This window comes from Nyctereutes procyonoides, unplaced genomic scaffold (assembly GCF_905146905.1).
Source record: "Nyctereutes procyonoides isolate TBG_1078 unplaced genomic scaffold, NYPRO_anot_genome, whole genome shotgun sequence".
In the NCBI taxonomy this organism is placed as follows: Eukaryota; Metazoa; Chordata; class Mammalia; order Carnivora; family Canidae; genus Nyctereutes; species Nyctereutes procyonoides.
In genome coordinates this window covers 24,147,701-24,161,742 of record NW_026575135.1, presented here as the reverse complement: position 1 = coordinate 24,161,742, position 14,042 = coordinate 24,147,701, and the positions used below count along the sequence as shown (strand labels likewise).

The following is a 14,042-nucleotide window of genomic DNA, read 5'->3' as shown; positions in this document are numbered from 1 at the left end:
AGATCCCAGCAAAGACTGAAGTGAGAAATGAGGGTTAGGGATGGGGACTCTACTTTAAGTAGAATAGCGCATTGTATCCTGATATTGATGGGGGATTACATAACATTTTAATGTGGCAGGAGGTTCCCATTCTCAAAAACCTGTTAGAACCCTTGGAATAGATGTCTCCGAGGCCCCTCCTACTGTAAGCATTCTTTCCCTCTCTCATCTTTAATGGGGCAGGCAGTGAATGAAGAGCCTAGGCCACTGCAGGGTGTCTGAGGCAGGGAGATGAGGGGAGGCTTGACTGCTGCCTATTTACACAAAGGTCAAAGCCAGATGCGACCAACTCTCTTTCTTCCTCTTTTTTATATAACAAAAGAGAACAGAGGAAATTCCTAATTTGTAGGTGGGCCATGTTCCAAATATTTCTTCTTCTGCCTCTTTCAAGGATGAGGTTTCCTATCACCACCTTATTATTATGTGCTCTTTATGGATACATACAAATGATATTCTTTACTGGAAAGCTAGAGCAAACTTCAAGTTTCTTCATGATTCAGTTATCTGGAAGTCAGATCACATTTTCCCAAATAATCAGGATAGGGGTGGAGCAGAATAAATAAGATTAGCTGGGGAAGAGAGAGATAAGGAGGAAAAGATTTTCCTAAGGTGGAAAGTTAACCCTTAGAAAAGAAAGAAAAGATGGAGAAACAAAAAGACATGGAGGGAGGGTGGTGAGATGATGATACTAACAAGACTGGAGGCAAAAAATGTATTAATATGTTTGGAAAGCTAAAAATAAAATATTTCCAGTGTTAAGTTGCAAGTGGGACGAGATGGGGCCAGAAGGGTCTCAGTATACTAGGGAAGTTAGAGACGTTGTAGCGGGGAGGTATTCGTTTAGGCCTGCTTTCCCCAAAGTGTCATTCATAGAACATTCATTGCTTGAGACGTTCTTGGAAAACAGATCTCCAGTCAGCCAAGTTCAGAAAACACCGTGTGCTGAGTAGCTCTGGAGGCTGTAATGTACACCAGCACACTAAACGCTCTGCAGGAATGAAGCCTGCTTCCCGTTGTTCAATCCAGCACTTTTCAAATGCATTTGGCTTCAGAGCTCCTTTTCAGAAAGCACACTTTGGAAGAAGCCCTGTCTTATGCAGGGTCCAGCATGAGCCAGTACAGTGGTGTCACTGTCCAAGCTGGCTTGTTTAGTTGGTCCCCCCCGCTTAGACTAGGGCAGGTAGGGGCATACAGCTAGTATAAAACATTCAGAAATCTGTTGTGTGACACCTGGGAAACAGTTATATATAGTACACCATAGGAATTTAAAATAGTGAGGAATGTAAGATCGTGGCTAAATTTCACCAATCCAGTGTTCGTTTTGACTTTATACTTGAATGGGGAAGTCTCTCATTCCCCTAAAATATAACATATCTCTACATCACCATCTTTCCCTCCAGTCTTCCTTGACCTCAGTCACCTAAATTCAAAAACTCTGCATCACCGCTAATTCCTTTACCCTCTTTACTCAAAGGTATATTTTAATCTAATTCATATGCTATCTAGCCCATAGTTGTTTCCCCTGTGGTCAGACAGATTTGTGGGAAGCCATCAGATGCTCTGCGTAATAAGATCTGACAATACAGTGATCACTCATCTACTGGTATAACTGTCAAAGAGAGAAGGAGATATAGCTGGCATGGCTTTTTAGTGATCCTTACTAGCTCCTAGTGATGGTGGCTTCCTCTTCTAGGCAAATCACTGCCACTGCTTTAGTAATGCTCCTGGATCTTGCCATGATCATGTGTTCATTGGCATCAAATGTTCCTTGATGACACAGGTTTTCTTAAACAAATAATTGAAGTGGCTTGGATTGTATAGGGCATTTACCTATTCTCTCTTACATTGTCAAATATTCTTCCAAGATGATCTACAATTGTCTGGCTGCCTTGCCTGCAGATTTTCTCAGGACCTTGGTCTGTGCCTCACTTGGCCAGGGGACTCAACAGCCTCAAGGGGATTGCCTGCCACCTACTCCCCCACCTTGAACTTCAGTTTCCTTTTAACAGGACTGTTCTGCTCTTCCCTCCCTGACAGATTCAGCTCCAGCACCTGGCCCTACCACCTCTGCTGCTTTCCTACCCCTATGCTCAACTATATCTCCAGGAACATGCCAAGCTCCTTTCTGCATTAAAGTCCCTGTTCACTGGCTCCAGTTGGGATGCCCAGGTGTCCCTCTAGCTCTTAGGAACATAGTTTATATCCCGGTTCTTTAAGGTTACTCATTGCTCTCCCTTCCTCTGAGCTTCCAAAGCATATGGCAGCCACCATCCAATCATGTGCTATTTGGGATTTTTAACAGATTATTCCCTGGAAGGGTCCTATTTGCCATTGTGGGGAAGGAAGCCTCAGGACAGATAGAACTGGGACCTTACTTCTTTAGAATCTCTTTGCAGCACTATGTCATGACAGTGCTCAGAAATGGCTGATGGACACACTGCTATTTCCATCTTTCCTCTGGTCCCAGGAAGGGCATACAAAGTCCTTCTAACTCTGATAGAAGCTGTCAACTCCCAACAACTTTACTACCTCAAGCAGATCCACAGTTTATCTTGAAATGAAATGGACAGTGAGTGGGCCTTTTAGAATTGGGCATACTGTATTATCTCTTTGGATGAATTTCAATGCACTTTAGTAAGCAGACAGCATAAATGTGTTATTCCACCTAGCAGGTGATAGTCTATAAAAATATAAATTTAGATATTCAGAATTAACTCAAAACACCAGAGTTACACTCTTAGAAAAATAATGCTTCTCAACAAACTAGAATTCAGCAAAGTTATTTTTTAAAAACTGCATTTTAGATCAATCGGATTCTCCAGGACATGCTGATAAAGGCTGGCACGTCTTCAAAATTAGTTTCCTTAGCATAGCTAAGCTCAACATACACGAGTCAGACATGCAGTATCTTTTCTCAGACCCAGCCCGGTGTACATGACACTCAGTGGCCTACGAATCAGACTTTGCCAGCCATTTTGCTGGGAGCTGGTATTCAGGCCTGATCTAAGGGTGCCATCTCCTGCACATGTCCTAGGAGATACAATCAGACCAGATCATTTTGAAGCTGCCTAAAACTCTGACATTTAAATGGGTGTTTTGTTTTTCCTTTTTATTTATTTATTTTATTTTTATTTTAATTTATGATAGTCACAGAGACAGAGAGGCAGAGACACAGGCAGAGGGAGAAGCAGGCTCCATGCATCGGGAGCCCGACGTGGGATTCGATCCCGGGTCTCCAGGATCACGCCCTGTGCCAAAGGCAGGCGCCAAACCGCTGCGCCACCCAGGGATCCCCCCCCTTTTTTTTTAATGTTTTTTCTTTTTAAAGGAAAATACACAGACACCCAAAGACAGGAAATAGTCAGTGCTTTACTTTGGGAGACTTAGGATTGTCATTTTTCTCTCAGTTTTGCTGGGAGGGTACTTAACAACAAAAAGAAAACAAAATACCCTGGCAATTACCCTTGCCTAATGAGCTAACAGCAACAAGCAAGCAAGTTGTATGGTATTTAGCTTATCTGCATCATTTAAGGAGGGTGATGGCGGTGGGGTTATAAAATGCCACGTATCTAGTATCATGTTCTTTCTCTCACCCCTCATTACTCACATATTTGCGTGCATGTATGTGCTCACATGTGTGCAAACACACACACATGCTCCCTCCCTCACTCCATCTTCCCAGACCTCACCTGGTTGATAACATAGATGCCGTAGTCTAACTGCTGACGCTGTAGGATTGGGTGCAAGTAATACAGCCAGTACTTGAGATGTTCCTGCCGGTTACGGAATGGAATAATGATGGCCACCTTGTGGGGAGAGATGCAGTTCTTGGGGGTATAGCGGCCGCCCACCTTCACCTCTGGATTCTGTTTCTCCACAAGCTTCAGGTCCACAGGCATGTTAAACTCGATCACCATAGGGCCGACTAGAGAGGTGGAAGGAAGGAGAAGTTAGCAGGCTACAGGGTTCACCCAGGCCACAGCCTCGGGAGACATATCCTCTGGGAGGCAGTGTGGCTGTGGAAAAGGCACTCATGTCCAGCACTAGCATGATCAACCATCCCAAGAAACCCCTCAGTACCAGGCAAAGCTGGACAGCTGGCCACCCTATGAAGCACTCATCTGCCCAGGACCCACCCCCTGAGATTCTATGTTTCTCAGCTCTAAATGGAAATAGAGTGATTGCTGCTCAGACTTCCTGAAAGGTTGTTGTAAGGATCAGAGAAAATGGATGAGAAAGCACTTTCTCAGAAATCCTGAGGTTGAGACCTAACTTTGCCACCTCCCAGCTCAGATGTGTGGCCTTACACAAATGACTTCCATCAACTCTTTGAAATTAGCCTAGTTGGAGAAAGGGGAGAGAGAGAGAGAGAGAGAGAGAGAGAGAGAGAGAGAGAGAGTGTGTGTGTGTGTGTGTGTGTGTGTGTGTAGGGGAGGACAGTGATATGGGAATCAGCCTTAAATCGGAAGGTAGCAAGAAGTGGCATGAATAACCTGTCTCAGGAAGGCACTTGATGCACTGATTTAAAAAAACAAAAACAAAAACAAAAAACAAAAAATACTTCAAGGATAGGGACTGAAGGAACTGAGATCCCAGATCAGACTGAGGGAAAAAAAAGAGGAGAAACAGCTAAAAAGAACACTGAAAAAGAATGCTGAGTAAATATAGGAGGCAGAGTAACAAAGGGGATGAAGAAAGGAGGAAAAATCAAAGAGATCCCCTACCCTAAGCTTCTGGCCTGGAAAAATATAGCTCCAGATGAGAGAAATATGTTAATAAGACAGCTCTCGGCTTAGAAGAAAAATCAATGAGACATGGATGGTGGATTGTGAGGCAGTGACAGGTTAGGAGTAGAAGGAGAGGCCAATGTTAAAATCCAGACACAGACATGGAAGTCCCTGTTTCCTAAGGTGGAACTAGGAGAGGACTGCACCACTCCACTGGGGAACGCCCCTCATGTGGTATGCAAGGTGAGGACAGGGAAAAGATGGCCTGGGGTTGCAGAGGGAATTGGGGACAGAGCCAATACTCAAACTCAGAACTCCAGTATTCCCTGTGGGCCAGACTTTTTCAAAGTAGGTTGCAGGAAACAATAATTCCAGCAAGACGCTCAATGGAAGAACATGTCCCCTGGTCAAATAAGCATACTTAATCTTGCTTCTGAAAAGTATGAGGCACACCAAAGGCTCTGAGAAGTTGTGCAGTCAAGAAACTCCCTTCACTTTATATTGAAGTTTCCCATTTCCCAAACTTATTTGCCCACCGAATCATTCTACCATGGAACATATTTTGAGAACTGTTACTCTAGTGTAACCAGCTTCACCTGTGAAGCCAACTGGCCACAAAGACAAAGGAAACTACAGAATAGAAGTGAGACTGCTGACCACAGATTGCAAGCAAATCCACCTGAAACATGCTGGTGAGACCCACCCAAGGCCAGGCATGCATCACTCCATTGCCCTATTTGTTCATCAAGAATGTGGTGCTCCAGGGGATCCCTGGGTGGCTCAGCGGTTTGGCGCCTGCCTTTGGCCCAGGGCCCGATCCTGGAGTCCCGGGATCGAGTCCCACGTCGGGCTCTCGGCATGGGGCCTGCTTCTCCCTCTGCCTGTGTCTCTGCCTCTCTCTCTCTATGTCTATCATGAATAAATAAATAAATAAATCTTTAAAAAAAAAGAAAAAGAAAAAGAAAAAAAAGAATGTGGTGCTCCAAACACCCTGTGTCTGCCACAGATCACTCGCCCTCCTGAAACAAGCCCCAGAGAAGTAAGCTATGACTCTTGTTCCTCCTGCTTCTCAGCAGGTGCAGACTCCCCATTTCCTCCTCCTCAGCATTCCCTGCTACTTCTCACACCTTCGCTTCCTCCAATGCTGATTATGATCAATGCTGATCATAATCATTGGACCCATTCCCATCCATTTATTTTCTTCTGAGACACAGATCTAATCAGACCATTTTCCTACAAAAACAAAACAAAACAAAACAAAACAAAAAAACACCTGTGATGGTCAAAGACTGTATAGTTTTTGACAAGTAAGGCCAAACCTCTGAGCGCGGCAACAAGGCCCTTCAGTCAGCTCTACCTCCCTCCCCATTCCAATAAACCATGCCTGTGTCCACACTTTTCTCTTTGCCAAAAATGCCCTTCCTTCTTTCCTTTAGCAACAGACTTCTGCATGAAAGGACAGACCAGAATCTTAAAATTAATAAAGCGCCAATCTGGCTTCATCCTTTTGCTCTCTTCATTACCAGAGCTCAGACAGCAGACGCCCTGGCACAGGGACACAGGGGCCTCTCAGATCAGTCCTTCACACAACTGACACAGTTCCAGCTTCCTGGGGTGCCCTCGAGTGAGTAGGTACTACGCTCCAGGACTAAGTAAGGGGTCACCTGAACCAGTTTTCCTCAAACCATCATCAGAATCATGTGAGGTAATTCGTAAAAATATGGAATCTCAGGCCACTCCCCTAGGGGATGACTTGGCTGATTTGGGGAAGGACCCAGGTAAATCCCAAGGAACCGGGGTGCTAGGGCAACAGGGAGCTGGACCTCTCATCTTCACAAGCTTTGTGGCTTTCGTGGAGGTACCCCTTCCCCACAAAGGCCACTAGGCCTGGGCTGCTTCGCCCCGGCAAAGCTTCTGGGAGGCCCTGCAGCACAGTGCACTTGTGAAAAACATGAAAAGAAGATTACTGGGCTCTCCTCACTTCAGAGGGCCCCACAACATCTGCAACACCCCCCCACACACACACACACACATACAGCCCCACCCTACCTACTGAAGATGCTGCTAAACATAACTCCATTTTCGGGAACCTAAGAGGCATCTGGACTGTCACCCTACCACACAATTTCTGAAACCAACTCAGAAGACAGGAATTCACATATGGTCTCCCCAACCTCCCTAGAGCAGACATCTGTGGGTTGGAAAGTATCTTAGTTTTGGCCACTTGAGGATTCCTAAAAGGTAGTGCTGAGGTAGTTTCCTTGACAGGAGAAAGGCTGCCTGGGCCCTGATTCAGCTCCACCAGTGACTTGCTGGATAATCTTTAGGCAAGTACTACCCATTCTCAGGATACCAGTTTCCCATCTGTAGATTGCAGGGATTGGAACCCAACCAGCACCAAAAGAACTTTTATTCAACACTCCTACACACACACACACACACACACACACACACACACACACACACACACACGACTAATGCATCGCCACCACCTTCACCACCTGTAGTCAAACCTGGCACTGCTCCAGGGTTTCCTTGGCAACTGACACCACTGTCCACCAGACTCTGGGAGCTGATAACCTAGATGATCCATCTTCTATTCCCTCTCCCCTTCCCCAAACCCAGCACACTCACTCACTCACATACACAGGAGGTATCAACAGCATGTGACAATCCATGGGAGCCTACTCAAGTGTCAAACCAGACTCTTTTTCGAAGTGTTTAATGCCAACTTTTCCTATGGTATGTCAAAGTCACTTCCAATTTGTTTTAATCAGCACTTTCTGGACACCTATTGTGTGCCAGATTGTGTGCCCAGCGGGGGAGGCGGGTGATGGGAGAGTCAAGACCCATCCTCACTTCAAGAAGCTCCCTGCTGACCTAAATGAAAACTACCCTGGTTCAAAGCTGTCTAAGGTACTTCCAATGGCTTCATGCAGAGCTTTATTACTGAACAGCCTCTTTTCACTCTCCGGCTCCTCTCTGGGCACTTCTCACAACACCCATCGTTTCTGCAACACATCCAGAGCACCCTGATCCTCAACCCTGCTATCTGCAGCAATTCTTTCCCCACCTGCTTTCTCTGAAGCCTCCACAGCCCTAAGGGCCCCGTGTCTCATTCCTGAGATTGGTCAACAGTGGCTGCAGACCTGGAGCCAAATGCCTCCTGGGTCCAGTGCCAGTCAGGAGACCTCCCTGAGTGCCCTGCACACCCCCTGCCATGCTGCAGGGGCAGTCCTCCACGGCATGCCTGGCTCTGTCCCAGTGAGAAAATCCAGAGGTCAGACTCCAGGAGGGCAGTGACCAGCTATGCCCAGAACCACAACGAGCCGCTATCAGCTCAGAGCCACTGCCAGGGGCCTCAGAGAGGGGCGAGGGGAGGAAGCAAAGGACTGAGGGCTTCATGACAGTCCTCATGCTGAGCCAAGGCTCCCTTGCTGTGCAGCACATGGTGTGTGCTACCACAGGCCCTAGGCCCTGCTGGGCTGGCTTGTGTGTTTTCTTGGCTCTGGGAGCTGGAAGCAGGGTTACGTAAGCAGCTGAGCAGATGTGAGCCTGTCCTCGGCTCCCCCGGCTAAAGCCCCGCCACGTGGGCCTCTCGGCTGGGAGTCCAGGTCACGGCCTTGCGTGTAAGGCGCTCAATAACTTCAATGTGTGAGCTCAACTCAGACAAATTCCACTGCTCCCTTGCCCGGCATGGCAAACCCAAACACACGCGTGCCCCTCCATCAAAGCCCTGCTAATCTAGAGCCAACCCAGCACGGATTCTCTGTCTCACTTTCACGCTGGCTGAGCCACTAGTTCATTCCTCTATCCTCAGCAAAACAGCCTTGAACATCTAGTCACCACTTCCCAGCTGACGGGCCAGTGGCTCAGGATACAATCTTTGACGTGATGCTAGGTCATGACAATGTTCACCAGCCTGCCACAAAATGGTAAAAGTAAAGACAATGTGTTCTTCATAAAGCTAAATGTAATCAGTGGGAATGCCCTTGCTTCCCGTCAGGTGCTTCTGGCTCTTTAATTAAAATGTCCTTTTATGAAATCATGGTGGATTATTAAACTAAATCGATTTATTTTAATTTTTAAAAAATCCATGCTCAACAGCCCAGGATCAAGGTTCCTAAGTTTCTTTTGAAACTTTCCTGGGTAATGAAATTCAAATATTTAGAAACTGTGAGACCAGGCAGTGCCCAAAGTTCTGCAGCTCTCAAGTTGGGATACTGGCATGTCTTCCTCGGAGAGGCCTCAGCCCTGACAGCATGACATAGTGCCTCTTCAAACCATCTCCCCGTCAACGACAGTGCTGTTCACAGGATCATGTGGGTAGGCTGTTTTTCTCTGTACTGATCTTCTGAAGGTCAGATAACACACTGGAAACTGGGTCCTACCAAATCCCCAGGCTTGGGGTAACAGCTGTCTACAGTGGTCTCATGAACTCCTGGGCCTCCCTATGGCTCCTCAGACTAGAAATTAAAAGCACCATCCTCTGCACAAGGCCAGGCTGGCGCCAGGCATACAGAGCTCTTTGCTCTCAGACAGGAGGGAGACCAGCAAACTGGTGAGGATGACAGTGGTGAGAACAACTGAAATGGCACAGAGGAAATGGTATCTGGTATACCAGGGAAGAGAGTCTAAGAAAGCTTTGCACAGAAGCATCTCCTCTCAGAGAAGACTCATCATGCAAAAGTTGTGCCCACTTGGTTGTTATAGACACAGAGTATGCCGACATATCTTACCTGAGTGGACAGCATACAGCTCTTCTCCCTGCTTACCTGCTGCTGATACAAGCAGCCAAGAGACTTTCAATACACTTCAAGGAAACGTGGCAACAGAGAGCCACCAGAAGAGACTTCTCAAGTCCCATGGTAACCATTACTCATTTAATTTTAAAATCTAGCTCACAAAGGCTTCAAAAGTACTGGAAATGATTTATTTCATGGTGGTTTTTTTTCTTTATACCTTTGGTCTATCTTTAAAATTAAATAATAAATATTTCAAAATATAACCCAAGGACAGGAAGTGTGACACCCTCTCCTTCATCCCCTCCCCCAAAACCAAGTATCTTCCAAAATAAAGATTTCAGGGGATCCCTGGGTGGCCCAGTGGCTTAGCGCCTGCCTTCGGCCCAGGGCATGATCCTGGAGTCCAGGGATCGAGTCCCGTGTCGGGCTCCTTGCATGGAGCCTGTTTCTCCCTCTGCCTGTGTCTCTGCCTCTCTGTGTGTGTGTGTGTGTGTGTGTGTGTGTGTGTCTTTCATGAATAAATAAAAAAATCTTTAAAAGAAATAAAAAATAGAAAAATAAAGATTTTAAAACATACAACTCAGTGACCAGAAAAGAGGAATAATTTAGTACTAATGCTGACTTGATCATGTCTCCAGCATACCATACACTCAATACAATTTCAACACCCACTGCTCTTTCTGCCAACTCACCATCCAAGCCACCATTAGACCCCAGAGACGGAAACGCTTTCTCAGCAGGAAGCAGAACACATTTGTGGTCTCAGAACCCTGCACTTGGGGGTACAGAAAAAAACAAAAGTATTGCTCAAAGAATAAAGGAGCCTGCCCGAGGAGGTTTGCAGAGCAGAGCCCAGGTGGGCCAAGAGGAAGCTGGACTAATCGAGAACAGTGGCATCCATTTGATACTCCTCTATCTGTGCTTAAAAGTGGTCCTCCCATGTCCTGAACTGTCACACTTTGTAGGTTAGCCAAAAATATCACCTGAAAGTGACGTGGCCATCAACGAACCATCCACATCAGTGAAACTGCCCTTTCTTTGCACTCTGCTATCTTGCCTCATTAAATTCCTACCCAATCTTCAAACAAAGACCAAGTACTCTTTTTTTTTAAGTTAATGTTTAAAGTTATTTTTATTATTATTATTTTTAGTAATCTCTACACCCAGTGTAACAACCCCGAGATTAACAATTGTGTGATCTTCCAGCTGAGTCACCCAGGCACCCCGAGGTCAAGTACTCTTACTTGCAATTGTACTGGCTTTCAAAATGCTGGTGAGGTTTCCTTCTATTGCAGAGGTTCAAACTGTGGAGTGCAAGAGGAATCATTTGGGAAAGCACATAAAACTGCAGATTCCTGGATCCTACTCCTCAGAGCTCATGATTTGGTAAGTCTGGGACTGGGGACCAGGACTCTGCCATTTTAACAAGCACTTTAGATAACTTTAATGCAGGTCCTTGGACCTATACTTTTTGAGAAATGGTGTTTTACAGGCTGACTCATTAACCACCACCACCCTCCCACCCCCACAAAGCTCTTTAAGAGTAGGTACCAAGACGGATGCCTGGGGGGCTCAGTTGGTTGGATGTCTGACTCCTGATTTCAGCTCAGGTCATGATCTCAGGGTTGTGAGATCACCCTGAGTTGGGCTCTGAAGAGCTGGGCACAGAGCCTGCTTGGGATTCTCCCTCTGCCTCTGCCCAACATCCACAACCCCACCTGGGTACATATGTGCCCTGTCTCTCACACTGTCTCTAAAAAAAAAAAAAAAAAAAAAAAAAAAAAATTAGGTTAAAAAAAAGAGTAGGTACCAAGAAAAACAATCTATACTCAGGAACTACCATATATTTATGCTCTCTGACAATACTTATCATATAACAGAACATGTTTTACTTTTGGCTTTTGCAAAGGGACAGATGTAATAATTATGTTGGGCCAGAAGGTGTGAATATCTACATTTTAACTCTTCCTCAGGCTTTATCTTTGTAAGTCACATTTTCTTTTCTTTTGATTTTATTTATATCTGTCCTTTTTACAGTATGTACCCTTATAAGCTACGCCAAAAACCCTTGTGAAAGAGGTAAGGGAACAATTCAAAGTTCAAGCCAAATGTCATCCCCTCTTCCAAGTTTTCCCCTTGGACCAGTCAGTCTCCACTCTACCTGCCCACAACACCCTTTCACACCAACATTACAAACTTTATAAGCCTACAGTGGAGTCCTGTGGGGTTAGGGCGCCAGTCTATCTACCCGCTCCCTTCATTAGACCCTCCTCTCCTTGAGGGCAAGGGTTGTGTCCCATTCTTTTTTGTACCTGGGACAGTTTCTGGTGGAGTAGGAGTCACAAATGTATGTTGACCCACACAGCACTTGTTCAACTATGAGTTCAAAGAAGCAGAACTAACAGGGCTGGGAACCATCTGGCTTTTGATGTTCGAGAATCTAGATTGTGGTCCTCATTGTGCATCTATGACCAAGGCAACCACACCCCCAAACACTCGCTTTCCTGGGCTCTAAATATGCCTTTTTGTGTCCAGCTATAGCAACTGATTCATGATCTAGAGGCACAGCCCTCACCTTCAATTTTAAAATGAGTTTCCTCCAGGTTCTAGGCCTATAATTTCAGACTTTGTGGCAGTGGACAGCCTAACCTAATGAAAACATTGCATTTCCTCATCTAAACCTCACACAGCCACATGAAAACAGGCTCTTCACCAAATACCATTTGTTCCTTGAGAGAATAACCCCAAAACTCAGTCTGACGTGGGTCATGAGATCACCAGAAAAGCCTTGAGTGGTCACTCAGTCCAGGATTCTGTCACCAGAAGTATCAAGACCTAACCCTAAGGAAACAAAGCCCGAGTCAGATTCCACCACCCTGAAGGGTCAGGACCTACCTCACACCAGAACCCCAGAGAGTCCTGGCAGATCAGAGCTACAGAGACCTTAAGAATTAAGTTTCCGGGCACCTGGCTGGCTCAGGTATAGCACACAAGTCCTGATTTCAGAGCCATGAGTTAATGCCCCACATAGAGCTTTAAAAAAATAAACGAAAGGAAAAAATGAATAAGGTAGAAAAAAAATTTGTTTAAGGATTACATTTCAACCCCAAGGCTGTGCATGAGGTAAAATGAAGGACAGAGGGATTGGCACTTTCTCAAGGATACACCTGAATGGCAAAAAAAAAAAAAAAAAAAAAAAAAAAAGCCATCCCTTTAGAGACTGTCAAAAATTCCAGGGAAAGACCCTAGTTTGGAAGGTAAATATCCATAAAAGGCAATCTATAGGACAAAACAGCATCTAGGAAGATCTTTGTAAGCATAAATCAGAGCATGCCATTTTATTCAGAACAAAAATCCAAATGTGTAGAAGCCCTATCTAATTGGTTCCTGTCTTTCTTCCGCACCCACATCTGTCATTCTCTACCATGTTCTCTGCCTGCGTTAGCCACACTAACCTAATTGCTATTTTCTGAATTTGCCAGGGTTTAGAAAGGAGATTAAGTGTAAATGGGTTAAGGGGTCTTATTGGGTGATGGAAATTTCTAAAACTAAATTATGGTGACGGATTCATAGCTCTGTCAAGTTAGTAAATATAACTGAATTACACACTTAAAATAGGTGGATTTTATGTATGATAATGCAAATGATACCTCAACTGGTTATTTAAAAAAAGTCACCATCACTTACGTATCAGGGTATAACCTGATAGGGGGTAATTTTAACATCAGGGGTCCATCCAGGATTTGATCTTGCATAAAGGGAAGGCTTGTCCTTACCAAATAATAATAAAAGTGCTTTTTATTAAAAAAAAATTCATCCTTATCTTGCCCTCATTAATCCTTTAGGCTTCTGATGTTCATGAATGCGCCTAGGCAGCAGACAGCAAATTGCAAGACACACATGTCCCTCCACTCGCTCTCTATGCTACGCCCACCGAGACTGCTTCAGAATCCCTCTTAATCTAGGGTTCCAGGGAGCCACCAACTGATCCAAGGTGGCATAAAAGTGAATCTTATTTGACCTGACTGATCTAAACCCTTCTCAAGCACATTTCTATATCATACATGGTCATGGCTCCAGAACTTAGTGGAGTAGGAGAAGCAAGGACACCTCAGGAAGGCCCTGGAACTGGGGGGTGTAACAGTACACTTCTGTCCTGGGGTGACCCAAAAGAAAGTTTCCATCCATGGTGAAACCACAGAGATACTGAGGTCAAGAAACTGTGCTGGGGACCACAGGCTTTTAAAGCCCAGTCAGTAAACAGGCTTCCCAGTGTTGACCTCCAGGGAAAATCTGTCCTAGGAGGATTTTCTGCTTTGTTTGGTCCTGGCCCAAAGGCAGATTTCCTCCTCACTCAGCTCTTCTCTCTTTGGCTTCTCTCCCTCCCTCCTCTGGAATTTGTGGAAATTCTGGAAACTGTTCCTGCCCACAGTTACCACTACCAGGAAAGGCTTGGGAAGCCAATTTGCCTGGAAATTCTGTTAGCTCCAGGAAGATCTTAGGGCATCTCTCTCTCTCTCATCTTAGAACT

The 14,042-nt window shown here is 45.4% G+C and overlaps 1 protein-coding gene across 1 annotated transcript in view; it reads right to left on the bottom strand.

Moving 5' to 3' along the window:
• The window catches only part of B4GALT1 (beta-1,4-galactosyltransferase 1), a 52,249-nt gene that overhangs the window by 19,446 nt on the left and 18,761 nt on the right, over positions 1–14,042 (bottom strand). The window contains exon 2 of the mRNA XM_055302049.1: positions 3,729–3,964. Coding sequence (XP_055158024.1) covers positions 3,729–3,964 — 236 coding nt within the window. The remainder of the gene's footprint in view (positions 1–3,728; positions 3,965–14,042) is intronic.